Genomic DNA, 20,462 nt, shown 5'->3' on the forward strand with positions numbered 1-20,462 from the left:
CGTGCTGAAGAATGCATTAGTAAATCATCGGTTGCTATCACTGACAACGACTTTGTATTCTTGAACACTGCTTTAACCTTTGTAATCTGTTTTTATAAAAATTGATGACTCGTTTTGCACATGCTCAGTGCAGACAGCTGGCTCTTTTATGTTGCGTCTCTTTCCAAAAATAAGCAGTTGTGAGTAAGCGCTCGTGTGTCCACTTCCGTCCTTTTCTATTGTGCGCCCTACGAATGTCACCATGAATACTTACCAACTCGCCTAAGTATCAGTTCTGCTGGATAATTGGTAATTCAAGGTGGAGTAGTGCGGCACGTTTAAATTATTCAAAAAATATCGTGCTACTTTGTCGAGCGGTAAACTGACGCAGGGCATGCAGACGCAAAGCCGCGGTAAGGCACCGCAGCGTCAAGGCGAGACTACGCAAGCGGCCAAGCGGCAGATCAACACTTCTGTACCCGACGCGATATATTAGTGGCTATGGCGTTCTTCGAGAGCAATGGTTTGATCCTGATTGTAGCACATTTCGATGGCAGGCGAGAAGCGAAAACATTATGTAGGTCCTACGCACTGTGGGAATCAGTGTAAGTGAAGCTTTTTTCGGTATCTTACTTTACGCTTAATTTTTGTTCTATATATTGACAATGTTTGGCGGTGATGTTTACGACATACGGCAGTCGTGGTGACGTTGGATGTTGCCTTGCGTGCACCACTTTTGCCTGTCTACGTAGTACGCAGAGCATGCAGCGATACATGTTTATTCGACGCGTTGTGGTGTATCATTGTTCTTATCCTGCGAGAACGTTAGCATGGCCGTTGCCTCACGTGGTGCAACGCATCGTACCTCAACTTTTGATTTGTTGGACTCTGCGGAGCTCTAATACGGCTTTGCGGCTACACAGCCTGCGTCAGTTGTCGGAATGGATAAATTTTGTACGGTGCTTATTTTTCAGAACTAGCAGAAACGTGCCGTGGAACACCTTGTAATAATATGTTTACAGTTTGTCCGGAACTGTTGCAATATCGAGTAGAAGCGTTTTTTTCTTACAGGCGAGACCCCAAACGAAGCATGTTTTCTGATGCGCCTTTCTCTTCTCCTGCGCGCGATCCGCTCACGTATGCACGCTGCGACGAGCGAAGAGGGTGAACGCTGTTATTCATCCGGTTTGGCGCGGCGTTGGGTTTACACGTTCTCCTCTTTCTACCACTACATCTCCCCTATGGGCTATTGTGCGTGAGTGCAAAGGAAAGCGTTGCGTCTGCTAAAATGCTTTCGCCGGGGTCTCACGTCAGATTACAGTTACCCATAGGGCATTTTGTCGTTCGCCAGGGAGTCCAAGAGGGTACTCTGGTGATTACCAGGAAGCTCTAGAGGACGTTGCGGCAGCACTTACGAAGTTCCCGCTTGAAAGATGTCATAGACACCTCCCCCGCTCCCCGGCCATGTACACGTTCTCAACCAACCTCCGATGCCGCGTGCAAGCAAGCGAGCAAGCGAGTAAGCAAGCAAGCAAGCAAGCGAGCAAGCGAGCAAGCGAGCAAGCAAGCAAGCAAGCAAGCAAGCAAGCAAGCAAGCAAGCAAGCAAGCAAGCAAGGATATATTCACTTGAATAACACTCGTGCACATAGATTTAGGCGCGCATAATCATCATATTCTATTTTTGTCACGTAAAGCACAATAGTTCAATTAAATTTGAACACTTCTGACACGATGCGTTGCGCCGTGTGAGGCAATGACAAAGCCAACCTGTTCGCAGGCTATGAACAACAACAACAACGCCTCAAGCAGGCACGTTCCTTGTATCTTCTGTGTACCACGTGGACAAACACAAGTGGTGTACGCAAGTGGGGCATATAACTCACCGCTCTCTCATTGCAGCAAGAGCCCAACAACTATAACTTTCACCATCGACGGCTACACCATTTACTAGCAATTAACGCGAACACTACAAAAGGCTTCCCTTTGTTACGTCTCAACACCACTGAGGGTGTTACCTGAACGTTTGCCATGTGTCAAACCACTGCACCTCCTATCCAGACGTCAGCGCGGCGTGGACAACGACTAAACGCGCTCACCCCAACATTAAGTGGGAACCGAAGAAAAGAATGAAAGGGAGGTAGCCGCGGCAACGAACTGATAGGCGCAGTTAATTAGACGAGTCAAATCACCACCCATCCCTCGGCACTTATCCAGCCGTCAAGACAGCGTGTAAACCGGCTGTAGCACGGTTCTACGAAAGGCCCTCAGCCGCCCTTCACCTGGCAGACTGAGTGAAGAAGAAAGGGCGGGGGGGGGGGGGGGAGGCAACGACGAACGAACTAGGTGTCGCCGGTTGATTTCTTTCCACAGATTCCAAACCAGTTTCTTCGGAGGCAGAGTTAATGCAGGTTATGGTGAATATGGGCGTGGTATTCAGATTCAGTCTTCAGATTCCCTAGTTGACTCGCCTAGGGAAGACGACGGTATTAAACGCAGAGACTTTTCGAGAGTGAGGACAGAGAGTCCTGATGTGAACTCAGACGATTAACTTGCTCCGGCGTAACTGGAGTTGTGTAACTAAGCTAAATAAACCATATTTCCTTCATTTTCTACAAGCTGACGCAGCAGTCTATGGGCTTGGTGGATTCCATGCCCTGAACGCCACTCTAGCCGCAACATCTTAATCGCTTCCGACCGTGCGCAGAATCTCCGTAATTTTTTTTAAAGTCAAGCTTGCTTTATCTTTTCCTTCGTCTTTTCCAATGCTACGGCTGCTGCTGTCTTGCACGTCGCGTCGGCATGTGTTTCAGAACATGTATTTACATTTATTTCTTTATTTTATTTATTTCACGATACTCTCAAACCCATCAGCGATGTTTACAGGAGTGCGTTAGAAGGGCAGTAGACAGTGCGGTACAGGTATTCACCTAAGTATACAAAAGGGTAAATAGCAGAAGCATTGCAAAGCGGAAAGGTCATGGGAGAGACTCGTTTGTATACTTTTACATTACGTCGTCCCAACGCCTTCTGAAGCTCACTGGTCGTCATCACAATACCCTCTCGACTGCTAGAATTATCGGGGTCACCCAGCAAGAGCATTGAGAAACCGCAGCGCCTACCTTTGTAATGACGTGTAACAGTCCAGAGGGAAAATAGATAGAATGGTAGAGAGGAGGCAGGCAGAGGAGGCAGAGATTGGGGAAGAACCGATGCAGTCATGAAACCAGTGACTGCCAGTATTGCCACTATTCGCTCGCAACTCGCATACATTCGGGGAGGGCGGGAGAGGGAAAAGGCGACGTAAGAATGCAACGAAAGGCTACTACACATGTCAGCAGTTGCGGACAAATCGGATGAATATAAATTCAATGTGCGCCACAGTGCCTCTCCGCTATTTCGGAAAAAATAAACACCGTACAAGTTTTTCAAGTAGACAACTGACGTAGGGCGCGAGAACAAAAAGCCGCATTAAAACCCTACAGCGTCTAGACGACACTAAGGAAGCGGCCGCCCATCAGATCAACACTTAAGTACACGCCGCGGTAGTTTCGTGGCCATGGCGTTGCTCGAGGTCGGGTGTTCGATCCCTACCACGGCAGATGCATTTCGACAGGGATGAAATGCGAAAACGCTCGTGCACTCAGGCTTAGGCGCCCTTTAAAAATCCCATGTGATCAGCATTAAAATAGGGTCCCCCAGTTCCGCGTGCCTCATAAAACGGATTGTGCGCTCGGCACCTAAAGCGCCATAAATTCAATAAACTTTAACGCTTCTGCCCCGATGCGATGCGCCGTGTGAGGCAACGATAGTGCTAACTTTCTCGCAGGCTACAACAATGGCGCACAACAACGCCTCAAGGAAACACGTCTAACTATTCATTCTGTGTACTGAGTACACAAACAGAAGAGGTGCGCTCAAGTAACGTTTCACCTCAACTCACCGCTCTAGTATTGCACTTAACGCTGACGAACTAACGCATATGCTGTGAATATCACAGCTAATTATCGTTTATGCTTATTATTTTTGCTAAATTGCATTGAACACATGTTTTGAACATCGTATCTCTTTGCATTTATTTCTTTTTGAAACCAGTGCGCCAATGTTAACTTTGTGCTGCCATGATAAAAGTTGAGTATAACGTCCATGAAGAAACTACTGCATCCGTCGCATTTTCTAGAATGCAGCTGCTGCTATATCTTCATTAACTGCACATAGGAACTGATTTTCTTTATTATAAAGTCGCAAACCTTACAACTATTGAGGCAGACGTTCGAACAGTCATAATAACAGAAGCCAAAGGAACGGCCGAAACGGTACACCCCAGTGATGCAAACGCAGGTTGCACTTACCTATCTTCTATAGACAGTTATCCACAGCGAACCTCAATGCCAGGAAACAAAAAACAAAACAAAAAACGCGTGCACGCTCAGGAACGCACAGACACCCACGCGTGTGTGCGAGCACAGAAAGACACATCGGGCAGCGTTTCGCAGGCGTGTTTCGCCGAAGTGACCAGAGAGGGCGCTGACGAGCAGGGGAAAAAAAGGAAAGCCGCGAAGGAGCGAAGGAAGACTGCGAATGGGGTAAGGAAAGGGCGAAATGAAGTGGGGCTCGGTGCGTGGTTGCCCGTGGCAACGGGACGGTTCCGCTCCCCGCCGCTGCCTTCTCGCCCTTTTCCTCTCGCGCCTTTTTGCCAAGTGCGGCTCCGGACCCCAGCTCAGTCGAAACTCGGCCGCCGTACCGGGAACCCGTGCACAGCCGCCGCCCGAGACCAGTGCCCTCCTCCGCAGAACCGCCCGTGGAGAGGGTGGCAACCCGTCGTCCATCCCGCTCTCCTCACTTCCCGGATCGAGAAGTCGTTTCGCGGCCGCTGTGCACACATTCCCTGTGGACCCGGGTGTATGTGCATGCGCGGACCAGCGGGTGACAACCTGTTACCGGGACCATAATGCGAGCGCGATGAAGAGTTCGTGAACTGCGCCGGAGCTCGCCGCGACTATCTGTTCCACGGATTGTAAGCGACCACTGTGTCGTTGCAAGCTGCGGGTGCCATAGGACAATACTGTGAACTTTGTGCAAAGATCTTCCAACCAGAAAGGAAACAGGTTGGGATGTTTGGTTGTCGCCAATTTGTTCAGACAAAAAACAAAAAAGAAGAATACTTACCGCTAGTGTCGGGAGAAAGAAGCTCACTGCCTCTTACGCAGCTCTTCTAAGTTCCTGCCGAACCTCTTGCTTCACACTAATCAAAACGTCGTTGCCGTTTCCAGTGCAAGTGCAATCGAACCTATAAAAGCAGCGCGTGGATTGTCAACTACTGCTCCGTTGTTTGCGACAGACGTCATCCGCATCCGCTGTATAAAAAACTTTCTGTGGGTTGCCGTTGCTCCAAGTTCACCGTTACTCCGAGTTCACCGATCTGCGAACGGAAAGAGCTGCGCAAAGAAAGTTGTGCAATCGCATTTCGAGTTGTGGTACAGCCTTTTGGTTTTCTTCGTTTTTTGTGTATCGTGGACAGAGCGAACGTCTTGTAAAATAACTGAGAGGAAACGCTGCTTCTTAAGAAAACAAGAAGGGGCAGAGAAAAAAAAGACCAACCAGGCTATTTCAAGCGGCGAACTGAGCACTCTGCGGATCCCACTTTTCGTGCGGTAACTCGCTGCCGGCGGCGGGCACCAACGTGAGCTGTCCTCTCTGAGGAGCGTATCGTCCCAGCGGCGGCGAACTCCGATGGCGGGCAGGCCGGACGACCGGCTGACAGCGACCCCCGTCTGATGCCGACGTCGTAGTGCCATGGAACGCGGGCGCCGCATCTTCGGAATCATGGGCAAACGGGCGAGCAAGCTCACCAAGGACGAGATCCGGGAACTCGAGGAGTCCACCTACTGTGAGTGCTACTCTTGCGAGCCTTTACTTCGGCTTTCCCTTCTATTTTTTTTTCTTTTACTTTTTTTTTTCACGTGACAGTGCGCGCGGCTTGACCGGGTGACGTGATGATAGATGAGGCCCGTTCGTTTATCTTTAAAATGAACGTTGCGCAGCTCCCACACGAAGAGGAAAAGATCGAATCCCGAAGGATTAAAAGCGAGAAGATGCTGGCTATACCGATTCCCACGGATAATGGCAATTTACCTTGTGCTAGGGAGTGCGACTTGTGCAAGTTTATGGCGGCTGTGTATTTGCCAGATTGCTCGAGCTGCATAATTATGCCTATATCATTGTGCAACACGAAGATGGTAATGAGTGGAAAGCGCGCGGGATTGCGCTGAAGTTAGTTTGTGCACCTGTCGACGCATTCTAGTAACCATACTATCAAAGCCACGCAAAAGCTAACACTGTCTCAACGCTGCTACAGAGTTATCGCAGACATTTAGCGTCTCCCACAACGTTACCTGGTTTATATCGCATTACAAATATTGTCTTGAAACCAGCATGACTTGCTTGCGTTGCAACAACGCAGTATGTGTGGGATAACTTAATGTCAACGTTTAACCATTGTTACAAGGGCAGTCTTTTCGAGCCCAGGCGCGCATTCTAACAAACGAAGTCAACAACCGTTAGGACGAGCCTGAAAACTCCAGGTAACCTGTCACATGTGATGCTGCCCATTAGCACCCTTTTATATTGTCACACTCCACTACTTTTTATTTCGAACACTAGTCTTTCCCAAAGCTGTCTTCTTTTTCCATCGAGACATATTAAAGCATGGAAATTACTTACGGGGCGATTTCTTGAAACTGTTCGTACTCGCATACTCTTATAGCACATCGAAGCTGCGTCATTCTGTGATGAGACGTGTCACTGTTCTTAGCGCCTCGTGTAGACTTCCCGCAGATTCTGTTTGGTGATTGTGTTTGTGGATGCAATGGAGTCTTGCATACACAAGCACGTCACTTCTATGACGTCGTCATTTCCAGGAACGAGCGAGAACTTTGAGCGTCCATGTATGTTAAAAAAAAGAAAACTACATTTGTAACAACTGTAATAATATAAAATATGCAAGATGAAACCACGGCCGAAGAGTGATTTTTGTTTTGTCCGTCGACTGAGAGATATTACCAAGGACTATAAGATACGAGATAATGACTATGATCAGTGAATGCCGATGAAAATATTGAAGTGCGGTCAAAGTGCTCGCGACATTCCAAGACGTAAAATACTCTGAGTTATTGTACCTATCTTTCGTTTATTACATGAAGATGTCTCATACGCCAAAAGGCCCGACGAGCGTAAAAAGAGGTGTTGTGAGTTTGCAGGTTCCACCACAGATGTAACCGTGCTGTTACGCAAGATACTTGTGCCGGATGAACAAGAAAAGATAAAGCAAAGTCGACTATGCTACTCGACATCCTTTCGAGGTGACGTCTCGTGACATACTGTGCCCGAGCTTCCCTGATGCAACAACTTGTCACGCGAATGCACGCTTTTGAGCTATCCTTCTACGCTCTGAGAGCCCGCGTATGACATAGGTGAGAGTCGGTAAACACAGTCGAAGCTAGCATCGAGTTTGATTTCACCTTCCCGGTATACGAAGTCCCCGTCGACTGCCGCACTTCGCAAGGGGCGCCATGTGAATGCGACAGCTGCCTGGCGAGTGCTACAGAACACTGCGAGTGCGTGGTAACACACTCGAGATACCCGTCATGCTTGTATACCCGTCAGAGTTGAAGGAAATAGATAGAGGGAGAGAGAGAAAAAAAAAACCTTTTTGGATTACAATGGGCTATTGTGCAACGAAGTCCGCCACGAAGTCTCAGTCTTTGTGTGCTTGCACATGTACCGTCTTCCATGAATCCAAGTTCACTCGATCCGCTGGCGTTCGGAGTATGCCTAAATGAAATACACGCGCAGGCGTTAGGCCGAAACTGCCGAATGATGAATTGTTACTTCCCCTAACACAGGCGTGCAGTGCCACAGCAGAGCTGCCGAGATTTTCGGCGGCTGAGCTGGTAAGACTGTTTCTCGACATTTTGTTCTTAACGGAGCATAAAACGCTCTGCGCTGTCATGCATTCACACACTGGTTATAGTCCGTCATGCGGGACTTCATTTCCTTTATTTTTTTGCAGTTCGTGCGCGTGCTTGTGATTTCGTGTGTGATTTCCGGCTTCGTACAATTTGATGCGCCGCATAAGCCAAGCAGTTCGCGACGTGATTACTAGTTCTTTCTTCACACATTTTTTTTTCTTTTCGTTCCGCTCTTGTTTAGAGCACTTCCTGTGCGCCTAATCAAGGGTCGAAGAGAGTCGCTTCAGAGTTAAATCTCTCTGGCAATCAACGCCATCCGGAGTACATAGTGTAATTTTGGCGCGCTTCTTACGGTTACTGTACAGAGTCATGCGTATCCGTAAAGACATAGTTTTTTAAATTTTATTTAGATGAAGAAACATTAAAGTGTAAACCTGCTCTCCAGAAATCCGAAATTCTGTGTTAAAACACCACTTACACCTTTTCCACCATTGCAACTCTCGCAGGTAGCGCGATTTCCCCCTCAGAGTTAAAGCCAAACTGAAACGCGAGCATGACATTGGCGACATAATATCGCGGTAAATTTTCCAATTAGCGAGAAACAACCGATCAGGTTCTTAACTGGTACGTTTAGAGGTTAAATTGTGGCAGGAGAATATAATGAAGTTCCCTAAGGCCCATCGCAATAAGGAAATTTTTTCCCGGACGATTGCGCGTCAAGATATTGGTTGCTAAAACAGTGATTTAACTTTGTTGCTTGGCAAAATGTGAAGATCGAAACACCACCCTGATGCCCCTGCACAAATTCGTTGACACCAGGGCTACGGCAGGAGTCCTTCGATGTGTAGCCTGCTGGCGGATAAACTGTTGCGTACGGTGGAAACGTTTGGCATGTTGCAGTGTGCTCGCATTATCGACTCAACCAGCCATGTCATGCCGCTGTCAATGCATGCGATAGGTGATCAGTACAAAAACGAAATGCATCTTACGCTGTGTTTTTAAAGCGGAAGCATTATATGCCCCATTATTCGAAAATCTGGCGTTGTTGTCGGTGGCGTGGCCGAAACATGGTACCAAAAATGGCCGACGGCGCGAAGACTAGACAGATGTCAAAAAATGCTCGGATTGATGTCAGATTTGTCAGGCAGGTTTCTGTTCAGAAATGAAGGCCTTCTAAGAGAAAATCAGGTAAATTTTGCTCTGGGTTGGAATCGAAACCGGGATTCCGGGGTGCAAGACGAGCACGCTTCCCCGATGCCACAGTGGCGCCATTGGTAAAGTTGTGCCTTGTGCGTGCGTCATTGCACGCGTGACGTCACCGTCTCCGTCCCTACCTCCATCACGTCACTTTCTCTTCGGATGTCACCGGTGCTGTGTCTACTGCGATGCACTCCGAAGCGCCTACATCAGTGGCAGCTGCGAAACGTGGTCGCCCACCGAAGCACGCCTCAGAAGACCAAGCAAGGGAACACAAAAGAAGACGACATAGTCGCGAGAGACCTACCATTAGGCATAACATGAAATTCATCGCTCTTCAGCAAAATGGTCCGAACGTTTCCAGCCTGTGGTCAACGAACACGCAAACATACACATCTATTCAGCAGAAATAACTTTAAAGCACGTCGAAAGCATCAATCGAAAACACTTCACCTAAGCGATTCTAATGCTTTCGCATTCCCACACGTAAGTAGTCTGAAGTGTCTCTGCTGATTTTTTTTTCTTTTTATATATCTTTGCGAGCTAGTAAGCTTGACAAATTTTACAACATCGGATGACTCTGGGAGAAAATAAGACTTAATTCTGCTACGTGAAGGTGTGCTCAAAATCACTACATACAAAGATTACAAGCAATCGGATCTAGTTTACTGATTGGTCATTCTAACACTTGGTATGTTCCCCTCACCCTCTAATCAAGTCGCAAGCGCGAGATGGCGCTAGATGACATGTCGTTACGGCAGGTACGTTTCACCTAGTTTCCATGTTTTCACTCTTAAGCTAGCTCCCCTCTCTTGCCGTCAGCGCCTCCAATCTTCAAGGAGTTTTCTTGCCCTGATTAGCTCTCCACCATTTCCTCTACTCAGCAAATACATCAGACACCCTAGACCTACATCCACCTTGAGACGCTTTCGTGAGTTGAATATATCTCCTTTCGAACGTCGCACCGAAGTACATAAATATTTTTTCTGTCCGTGCTGTAGAAGATTGGAATGCCTTACCTAGTCATGTCCCGTCAATATGGCTTGTCGAATTCATTTCGTGTATCAATAACCATCGATTTTGCATTTTACGTTGTTCACATCTTTGCAATTTCTGTACTTTGTACTTCCTACTCCTGTGATAAACCTTCGAGGCTGCAGTGTGTAGAAACAAATGAATGAATGAATGAATAAATAAAGAAATGAATAAATAACTAAATAAATAGGTGATTTTTTTACCCCTCCGTAAGCGCTAAGGCCCCGTTTTATTTTTTGCGCACTTGTCGTAAGTTGTTCATTATACTCGTCAGCATGCATTACTTTGCGCAGCAGAGAGAACACGTTCGCCGCAAAGCAAGAGTGAAAAGAAACAAAAAGGCAGAAGCAAGCAGGTTATTAGTCAGCCAGAGGACCGCTTACATGCGTTTTGATATCGCTCTGATACGTTTTCCCAGCTATTCAAGGAGAATATGTAAAGCGACGCTGCGTGCTTAGTAAATATAACCATCGATTAACTGCCCTACTATTTGTATTAAGCAAAAAGCATTAGTGCAACTTGCGTAATTATTGAACTGAGATGCACCATTATTAAGACTGTCGAGATTTTATTTTAAGAAAAAGAATTCTTTGACCTCGTCGAACGCGCCTGCCATCATTGCTAATGATATTTACAAAATCACGATTGGTTGGCATCTTTCCTTTGGAATAGTCCTAGCGTATCACTAATTTTGTGAATATGGACCCAGGGCCAGAACTAATAACAAATACAACACGTGCCACATGTATAATGCAGCAACAAGCGGTTCTTGAGAAAAGTAAGGGGCTGGTAAAATTTGTACTTGCCCTGTGCAAATTAAATCCATCAAGGCGGCGGTTCCTTCCTATTATGCTCAATCTGGGGCGAAGCTGAAACAATAAATAATTTCTCCGTTACGAGAAAAAGATCGTTAGAACGTCGCTCCGTATATATAGTCTTGTTCTAGATTTGTCTGTGCTTTAATGACTTTCTTTCGGAGCCTTCATTGTTCTTTTTTTAACAGCAGAAATGATTGCCCCGAAGACCGGAATTATCTTGCTCAAACCGATCAATCAACTTGTTAGTTTCTTTTTTTTTATTCTATTTTGATTTAAATTTTCATTTCTGTGTCGTTTCTCGCACCCAAAATTCATTTTTATCTGCTTGTGATACGTGGCAACTTACAAATGAATATTTTACCTCCTAATAATCATTATAAGAAGAAGAACAAAAACAACAGCAGCGATCACGACGACGACGACGAGAGATGGCGGTGTGTGGTGTTGTCGCAGTGAATCAGTTTAGACCGCGAGGAAATTCCTCAGGTGTGCCGATATCTTGTCAGGCGCGACCTCCGTAATATTGGGTCCCAGGGGAAGTAACCGCCCAGCTATAGCGTTCCACACTGCTGCACGCATTTATCGAGGCAGAGTTTGCGTCTTCGCAATAGCCCGAACTGCGCGCGCCGCTCAAAGCAAGAACACCCACCTCCCCGTTCTCGGAGAGGGAAAAACACCGGCCCTCCGCTAACCTCCGGCATCTACGTCGCGCTGCCGCCGTGCTTGGAGGGCGTTGCGCTTGCATAACGTAACGCTCGCCGCGCAGAACAAACGGATCGAGTGTTGGCTCGCGTGAATGCCTCGCCAAAGTCGACGCCGCAGTCGTTCTAGCCGCGTGGCGTTATTTCCGGGCGATCGTTTACCGCGTGACGCCGCGAGCACGAGCTGTTACGTCGCATGGTGAGACCGAGGGTTGCGAACGACAACGCGGCCGGAAATTGCATTCCCCGGGGTTGCTTTAAAGTATACTCTTCCCCTCTATTGTTATTTCTAGCGCGCCTGCCGAAAAATGCGTCATAATGTGCGACTCACGGATCGGCGAAGGGCTGCAGCCTGTCGAGGCACTTTGCGTGTATTTGCGCGCTTCTCTTATGCTTGAAAAAAAAAATAAAATAAAAACAAAGCTCTTTCTCGTAGCCCGTATCGAGCGACAGAAAGCTGCATCGCGAGTTTTTCATGTTGCTCCGCAATTTCCTCGTTGGCACTTTCACCTAATTGTAATATTTGAGAAGCTGAATTAATTAGGACTAGTTATGTAATCAGGCGCAATGCAATAAATGATCTGAGTATCGCCAAGCGGCGGTAAACAAGATTACCTTGGTTCTGTCGAGCTGCGTGGCATTTGCATATTCTTAAAGTTTGCCTCAAATTACGTGTGGCACCCTATATCGCGTATTCCACAACTGCCGTGCTCTCGAATGAGTGTAGGAGTGTTGTAATTGAAATAGGTGAAAATCAATAAAAGGCTACCAGGTTTCGAGCGACATTCTAGTTTGTATCGCGATAGACGCGTATCTACTTATGCATCTGTGTTACGTGTCGTGGCATCTTGTCGAACGTAGATACGTGTTAGATTATGATTTACCGCTATTCCAGAGGTGCACGCATTCAGCGCCGTCTTAGTCTATAAGCATGCGTTGTCTCTGTAGTATACACTGCCTGTTCAGACTATGCACCGCGCATACGTTCAAGCTGTAACCTTATAAGTGCATCTGGCGCCCTGTATGCATTCATAAATGATGCAAATGATGACTGTTACAGTACTTGCGGCTTTATAATATTTGCATCGATATATATATATATATATATATATATATATATATATATATATATATATATATATATATATATATATATATATATATATATATATATATATATATATATATATATATATATATATATATATATATATATATATATATATATATATATATATATATATATATATACCCGCCGTGGTTGCTCAGTGGCTATGGTGTTAGGCTGCTGAGCACGAGGTCGCGGGATCGAATCCCGGCCTGGGGGCGAAATGCGAAAACACCCGTGTACTTCGATTTAGGTGCAAGTTAAAGAACCCCAGGTGGTCGAAATTTCCTGAGTCCTCCACTACGGCGTGCCTCATAATCAGAAAGTGGTTTTGGCACGTAAAAACCCCATAATTAATATATATATATATATATATATATATATATATATATATATATATATATATATATTGCAGCGTGGTATAGCTAAACTTTTGACCTACGATTCTTCAGGTGCGCGTTGCACCTGGTGTTGAGCTGCATGTTTGCTGCGACTTTATTCGTTTTGCTTTCCAAGAAGCAAAATAACGGGGGAGGAAAAATGGAGACTCTGACCCTAACCCAACATCTCGCTCGTGAGTGGTTTCGAGGCGAGCAGCACACACCGCATGCAGCAGTCGCACCACGTCCTTCGCGCGCCTGTTAAAGCGGGTTGCGATTAAGAAAGCTGGCGCGAATGGCAACCGCGGCTGGCATGACGAGATAAAAAGACCCACACTTGGTTGGCGATGCGAAGCACGTCGCCGCCAGCGCCTGTAACCAGGACCGTGGGCTCAGTTTGGAGCACCGCTGGGAGAAACGAGTTTCTATCCGCGCGCGCACCCTAGGCTCTAATGGAACGCGTATATGCACATCGTATTCTGCGGTGCGAAATGGTACGTGGATGCAAAGACGCCGGGGCTTTGAGCCGCTCGCTGGGTGCGCCGCGGTTTGAGATGCACGGGCTGCGTGGCCTAGCACCGTGCGCCGAAGCGCGCGGTTGCAAAACGTGGTGCTGTCGGCGCTTTCTCTACCAATGTTACAAGTGCCATTTTGAAAAGTGCGGGTCTGAAACACCTTCCTTGATGGTCTACTACAGATCCGCGGAGGTAATGAGTGCATGCGTATAATTATCGAACAGCGCGCACTCGTGGTTCAATCTAGCTCTGCGAAAGGAAATTACCCAGTGCAGTGGCTTATAGTAATCTGTACTTGTCTGCGCGGACGAATCGCAGGTTTTCGGATAACGTCTTTAGCGGATCTAAACATCCAGCCTCAATCTTTATTGCGCGCTATTGTTTAGTGCATTTTCTCCTCTGATCGTGTCAACGACGTAAATGTCCGAGTTAGCAAATGGTATCCATTCTGTCACGTGATTATCACTCTATCACTATTCATTTGTGCAGCGTACATCATTTCAGAGCGCCTAATCCATTCCCTACACATTTTTTTATTATGTTTCTTGTACATCGATCTTGTACGATGATGAGCGCTTTCGTTTCGGCATGCGCAGTGGAAGAGGTTGGATTGTTTTCTCACGACGTCACGTGGACTTATTGCCGCTGCTGTCGCCCTTTAGCTGAAACCACGTGACGCGTATTTCACGAGTGAAAACGCGACTCGAAGCAGCCGATGACGCAATAGGATCGGTACGCAAACAAACACCATGGCGTGTTCGCGCCACGTTTGCCGGCCAACAGAATTCGCCACAGCACAAAATATTTCTTTTTCGTGCTGGCGATGTGCTCTTATAAAGTGAACTTAACTAGCAAAAAATTTCCAAGTCAAGTTTTTTTTTCTCCTTATGTTTAATATCTCGCTTAATTCAATGCATCCACATAGTCTACGAGTCTGGCCGCTGTTCTCGAAGTGCTGCGAGATGCGCGCGAAGGACGACCCCAAATTTCATGGAAGCGAGCTTCGCGTCGCGTGACTATGTTCTACACTGTCATTGGTTGAGCAACGCCTGGTACCGCAACGCGCGGCTTTTTTTTTTTTCTAGCTTTCTGTTTTCTTTTTGTCTACCTTCGACTGAAACCCGTGGAGAAGTGATTTCACCAGCGTGCTCGTCGAAACGACGCCCGCATTCCGCCACCGCGTGTGAAATCGCGACATGCGGGTTCCAGCTTGATGCGGTTGGTAACTTTCTACGCACGCAATGTGAGCGACCACCACGGTCGCAGCTGTGCACAGCGGAAAATATACACTGAGGCGATAAGTGCGCGCGCCAGACATTTTCCGCCGCTACCCAAGAGAAATAAGGGAACGTCCTCCGCTCGCTACCACGCTATATACACCTTTCCTGCGAAAACCGCGCCAAGCACAAAGGGCGCACGTTCGTGTTGGTCCTGCAGTATTCGCCTGCAGAAGACAGCGGGCACTGTTATACTCGGCCATCGAGTAAGAGAGTGAGCGAGAGAAGTCACAAGGTGGAAGGACAGGGAGACTAACCATGGCATAGCCCGCTTGGCTACCGTATACGCAGCGGAAGGTGTAAAGGGGAGTAAAAGAAGGGAAATAAGAGACAAGTTCGCGGTATGCATGGACACATACGCATTGAAACGTTCATCCGTCAGCTGATCGTAAGCGGTCATATAGGCTAGTGCATCCGAAGTGTTGCAGCAGCGCTTTCGTGACTTTGCACGTTGCAGACGCATGAAGCGATGGACCCGGCATCTCTTCTGCATAAATGCCTGCCATCTGATTGCCCTAAATCGGTCTGAAGGACAAGGTGTTAATATCAAGTAAAAGTGTGACAAAGAGGTGACAAATAGACGACTACGCCTACAATAGGTGCCGGGGTCCATCTTGCAACGTTTGTCACGCTGTCGATTTGCCACTGCCACTACGATCTTCTCGTAATCGCATTGACCACTATCATTAAGGGCGGCCGTTCAAACTCAGGCCAATGAGAAAACGCTCTCTCGTAAGATAAATTTTGTGCATTTGGCCCCAAAGATATATTACTTGAACAGAAGCAAAGCCAATCCTGTCTTTAATTGTTTTCTCTCATTGAAAGGATAAGTCTCTGTGCGTCAACGCTTACCTGTGTTAGACAAAATACAGAGTCAACTTAGCCAGGTGGCTGTTAGGACTAATTGGTGGTCCACTGACATAGCTGGGGCACTCACGACACAGAGAAAAACTCGCAAAGCCTTTCCATCGAAAGCGATGTCTGTCATTGGTCGGCTGCCTTTGGTAATAGTATGCCAATCGTAACGACTGACTGACCTATTATTTTACGAATAGTTCTCACGCGTGATCTTTCGTGTGAATACGGACCTCCATACTTTCCAATTTAATATTTTATTTCGCTGCTTTTAATTATGAACGAGGTGAATATTACAGCAACCCCTGCAAACGTGATTCCCAAAAATTTTTTTAGTTTCATTCTTTTTCTTTACTCGCATAAAATCAGCAACTCGGTCAGATTGACGATAAGACGGATGAAAATAATCCCAAAAATACAATGCGTGTGCTTGCTTTTTTAATTCATTTCAATCTCACCTGTAGTTTGTGTCGACAGTATAGCCTACTTTAGAGCATTAGCAAACGCTTTGGAAGAGAAAATATAATAGAAAAAAGTGCAATTTGTTTGCCCACGGCTGGTCGAATATCGACGGCGCCGTTGCACAAGCTGCATCGTTACCTTTCTTCTGTGCCGTACAGAGCGCTGACAGTCTGGGGCCGTATTCACAAAGCTGTTCGTTCATAAGTGCATTTGGCTACTGGCTGGCCGGTTTCGCTGCTTAGTTATTTGCCCAGCGTCTGGATTGGCTAGAATTGGCTTATACGAAGAGTTATAGCGTAAGATTTTTGAGGACTTTCTTTTTAAATGAAGATATGTATCTCTGGACACTTATTCACAAGAAAGTTCGTGCGCTACAGCGCTCTTCGTAAGAGCAGGTGCCATTCGGGATGTTGGACATATTGTTGGCGAAGACGGTTGTGGAATGGCAAACAGCACTTACGGCCGAAAAGCTTTGTGCATTCAGCCCCTGAAGAAAAATATAATAGCGACGAAAAGAAAGTAAAAAGGAAAGGTAAATCAGAGAAAAGGACAGAAAAAAAAAACAAAGAACACCTGTGGTGAGCGATCCACATGCATCTACAAGAAAAAAAAAGCAGCCGCAGAAACCTTTTGGCAGAAAAATGAGAACACTTCCGCATAATTCTCCGTAACCTTGCACAGACACTTGTAGTAGTTAACGTATTCTACACTCGAGTCTTTGTTGCCGCCTTCCTTATTTATTTGTCTCACTACCATGAAGTGCACTTTGGAGCCGGTCATTGTACACGCAGCCGCCGACGTCATACCATCGTTGATGACGGCCACGACCAACACCGTACACCAACGCCATTTTGTGCCAGTAAAGGTCATAAAAAAGCACCAGAATGCATTTTTTGTTTCGTATTGTCTTTTTCCATAACGGCTATCTGCTCCCCAAGTAATTAGGTTGCGGAACCTCAACTCTTCTACTATGATAAAGCTTTAATTGGGTGTTCAGCGCTTGTAATGTGATCCCGTTTTTTTTTTTGTCGTCGTCTTTTTAGATTAGATTAGATTATGGGGTTTTACGTGCCAAAACCACTTTCTGATTATGAGGCACGCAATAGTAGGGGACTCCGGAAATTTGGACCACCTGGGGTTCTTTTACGTGCACCAAAATCTAAGTACACGGGTGTTTTCGCATTTCGCCCCCATCGAAATGCGGCCGCCGTGGCCGGGATTCGATCCCGCGACCTCGTGCTTAGCAGCCCAACACCGTCGTCTTTTTAGCATTGCTGCTTGTCAAATATGAACTCCCCACCAACCCGCCCGAGTTTCTCTGCTATTTCAAAACCTCTTCTAGTAGGCAACGAACAATAAATTTACAGGTTATTGCAGGTAACGCAAGTGGATAGTGAAGCAGGATGCGCCTTGGAAATGGGAGGATGCGGTTCAGCTGCACAGCAGCGCGTCCGGTGCAATTGATGCCGATTACACTGCGATCTTGGCTCCGACTGGGGTGCCGGCGGCACGAGAGCGGTGAGGTGAGAGCGGTGCATTCCTCCCTGAAAAGCGACGGCAGAGGACACTGCTTATCCCGAGTCAAATATTGGCAAACGCGCGGGGCACATTGTAGAATAGGGCGATTTGACTGCGCAATCGCGTCTTTGGACGACGCGGTCATGATGATAGAGAGAAGACTGAAAGAAGATAGGCAGCAGGTTGATCAGATGAGCGTCTGGTTTTCTGCCTCGCAGAGGGAGGCGTTTACAGGAAAGTGTAAAAGGGGAGAAAGGGAGTGCGCGAAAGGGAAGGGGAAAGCAGGAAAAACAAGACATAGACAACTTTTCCCTTACTCCGTTATTTGCTAAAACAAAATCTCACATGAACAGCTTTTTTTTCCGCGTACTATACACGAATGGAATTCTCTCCTTGTTGATGTACTTCAATCAGGGAACTTCACAAATGAGTTAGAAAACTATTTGTCACATAAAATAACACAATCATAAGCAGTATTAATAGCTATTTTTCTCGTCTCTTATGTGAAATTTCCGGTATTTTGTTATGTTTAGTGCGAGATTATTGTTTGGCACAGCGTTTTTCATCCACATATAAATTCAAATGTGCGATTCTTTTTGTTGTAGTTGCTGTGCTAAGGCAAGCATTTTGGTTTTTGTAATGTGGCTATGGGCTGCATCCTTTTCATGCACTGTTTACATATTTTTTTATTATTATCTTCCTTGCATTGTCATCACCTTGTCAACTGCATTGCCCCTCCTGCATGGACCAGTAAGTTGGCCTGCGGTGTAAATAAATAAATAAATAAATAAATAAATAAATAAATAAAATAAGAACTCCTGCGGAACCGCACAAGAGGATGTACAACACGATTGGTTCACTCACTCTGGTGCACTTCGACAAGTATCTCGCGAATTTGACCTCCGGCAACTGCACCAGCCTGACTGACGCCGGAATATGTCACCACTACTTCTGATTTCCCAATCTGAATTCCGGGTCTTGATAATGCCTGGGTGCCGACACAATCATTTTTCTTTTCGCGCTTCCTAGGGGTTCGAACGCCTCTCCGCCTTCGTATTATCTATGTACGGCAGGTGGGGAGCGATTGATGAAAAAAAAATACGTTACACCGAAAGGAATCGCTACGTTATGCCGGCTCTGATTCAACGGCGACAATCTCGCTGTGCTTGCTGCGCCCTAGGAAATATTCGCATTAGAAGATGATTTAATGAGCTACTAGAGCTCGAGGAAGTCAGGCTTCACTTGACGCGCGGGAGTCGACATACAAAGAAAAGGCATTATAAAGACCTTCCTGTCAATGCGCCTTCAGCACATGCCGCTCTAAAGAGTATCGCACCGCCAATGGTGATTCAGGTCCCATTTGCGGCCCATGATATGTCCCCTAAGTACCTGGCTTCCCTCGCATCGCTTAACAGCGACAACCTTCGTACTTCGGAGTTCTTCGGCACTGGACGCCATGGCCAGAAAAATCGGTAGCCTGAAAGCTTCTACCTAGGGCGCTATAACGTAAAACTATTCCAAACTTTTCTATTCCAATTCTGCTATCAGCCATCCACGATTGGTCAAAAACTTTTTTCGACCACCCCTACTTCACCTGTCTGTCACGCGACGTCACGAAAATCGCGATACCTCCCCATCTGATGTTATGTGTACAGACTGATTATGCATGATTTGACAGAAAAAAGAAAAACAGATGTTTCTGATTCGACCCCTTTTCGCCATTAGCCCTCGGCTATTGGTAAAAAGTTTTCGGGCTGCACCCACTTCACCTGCCTGTCACGCGACGTCACAAAACCGCAAAAACTCACCGCGTCAAAGTGACGTGTACGTGATAAAGATGCATTAATATGCCGAACAAAACTGAATTTGCTTCGGAATAGCCGCATGCTGCCCCGTTCCGAAAGGAATAGAAGACGGCTGCCGCCGATCACTCAGACGCTGGCTACTCGCACCTGCCGGAGAGCATGGGTGTATTTGCGTATAATAACGCTTCTTGCGTGGCCGTGTAACGTTTTCGAGCACTTTCGGCACGTTTACCCCCTCATTCTGCCAACTCTTCTTTGTTGAGGGTCCGTTTTAGCGTCATTCTTGAGCTTCCGTTGCATGCCGCCGCGATTTTCGACCAGCCACCGCAAGCTAAGTAAGGGAAAGCCGACCAATCGTAGCCGCCGGTAACAACCTCTTCATCCGGTTATCGACTTTGAGTGCAGTGGCTCGGCCCCATCGAATCCCCTTTCCACTTGAGCCTTCTGCTCGCCTCTTGTCAGCCAATTAGATACGACAAGCCGCTCAGTGTAGGCAACGTTATTCGTTTTTCAAGCAAACAAAAGTGACCTCCCATGAACGAGGAGAGCGTTTGATTGGTCTGTTTAGACAACCCTGCGGGTGACCGCCCGGTGCTTGCGTTGGTGGTTACGCAAATTTGACGTCAGGAGATTGGAATAGAAACATATTGGAATAGTTTTACGTTATAGGGCCCCTACAGAAGACTGCACCTCTCGGCGACTGCGGCAAAACAAACCGAAGGAAAGTCAAACGATGACTTCTATATGCATGGCTAGCAATTGGAAAACTTGGGAGGGAGTTCTAACCGCGCAGACAACGCAGAGAACCGGCATGTCAGAGAGCGCAGCTTCTAACGGTACACGA

General features: G+C 46.8%; 1 protein-coding gene across 1 annotated transcript in view; it reads left to right on the forward strand.

Annotated features, from left to right (window-relative positions):
• Positions 1-4,716: 4,716 nt before the first annotated feature.
• The window catches only part of LOC142567963 (frequenin-1-like), a 579,067-nt gene continuing 563,321 nt past the window's right edge, over positions 4,717-20,462 (forward strand). The window contains exon 1 of the mRNA XM_075678065.1: positions 4,717-5,867. Within this exon, the coding sequence (XP_075534180.1) occupies positions 5,774-5,867 (94 nt within the window). The 5' untranslated portion in view covers positions 4,717-5,773. The remainder of the gene's footprint in view (positions 5,868-20,462) is intronic.

This window comes from Dermacentor variabilis, unplaced genomic scaffold (assembly GCF_050947875.1).
Source record: "Dermacentor variabilis isolate Ectoservices unplaced genomic scaffold, ASM5094787v1 scaffold_15, whole genome shotgun sequence".
Lineage (NCBI taxonomy): Eukaryota > Metazoa > Arthropoda > Arachnida > Ixodida > Ixodidae > Dermacentor > Dermacentor variabilis.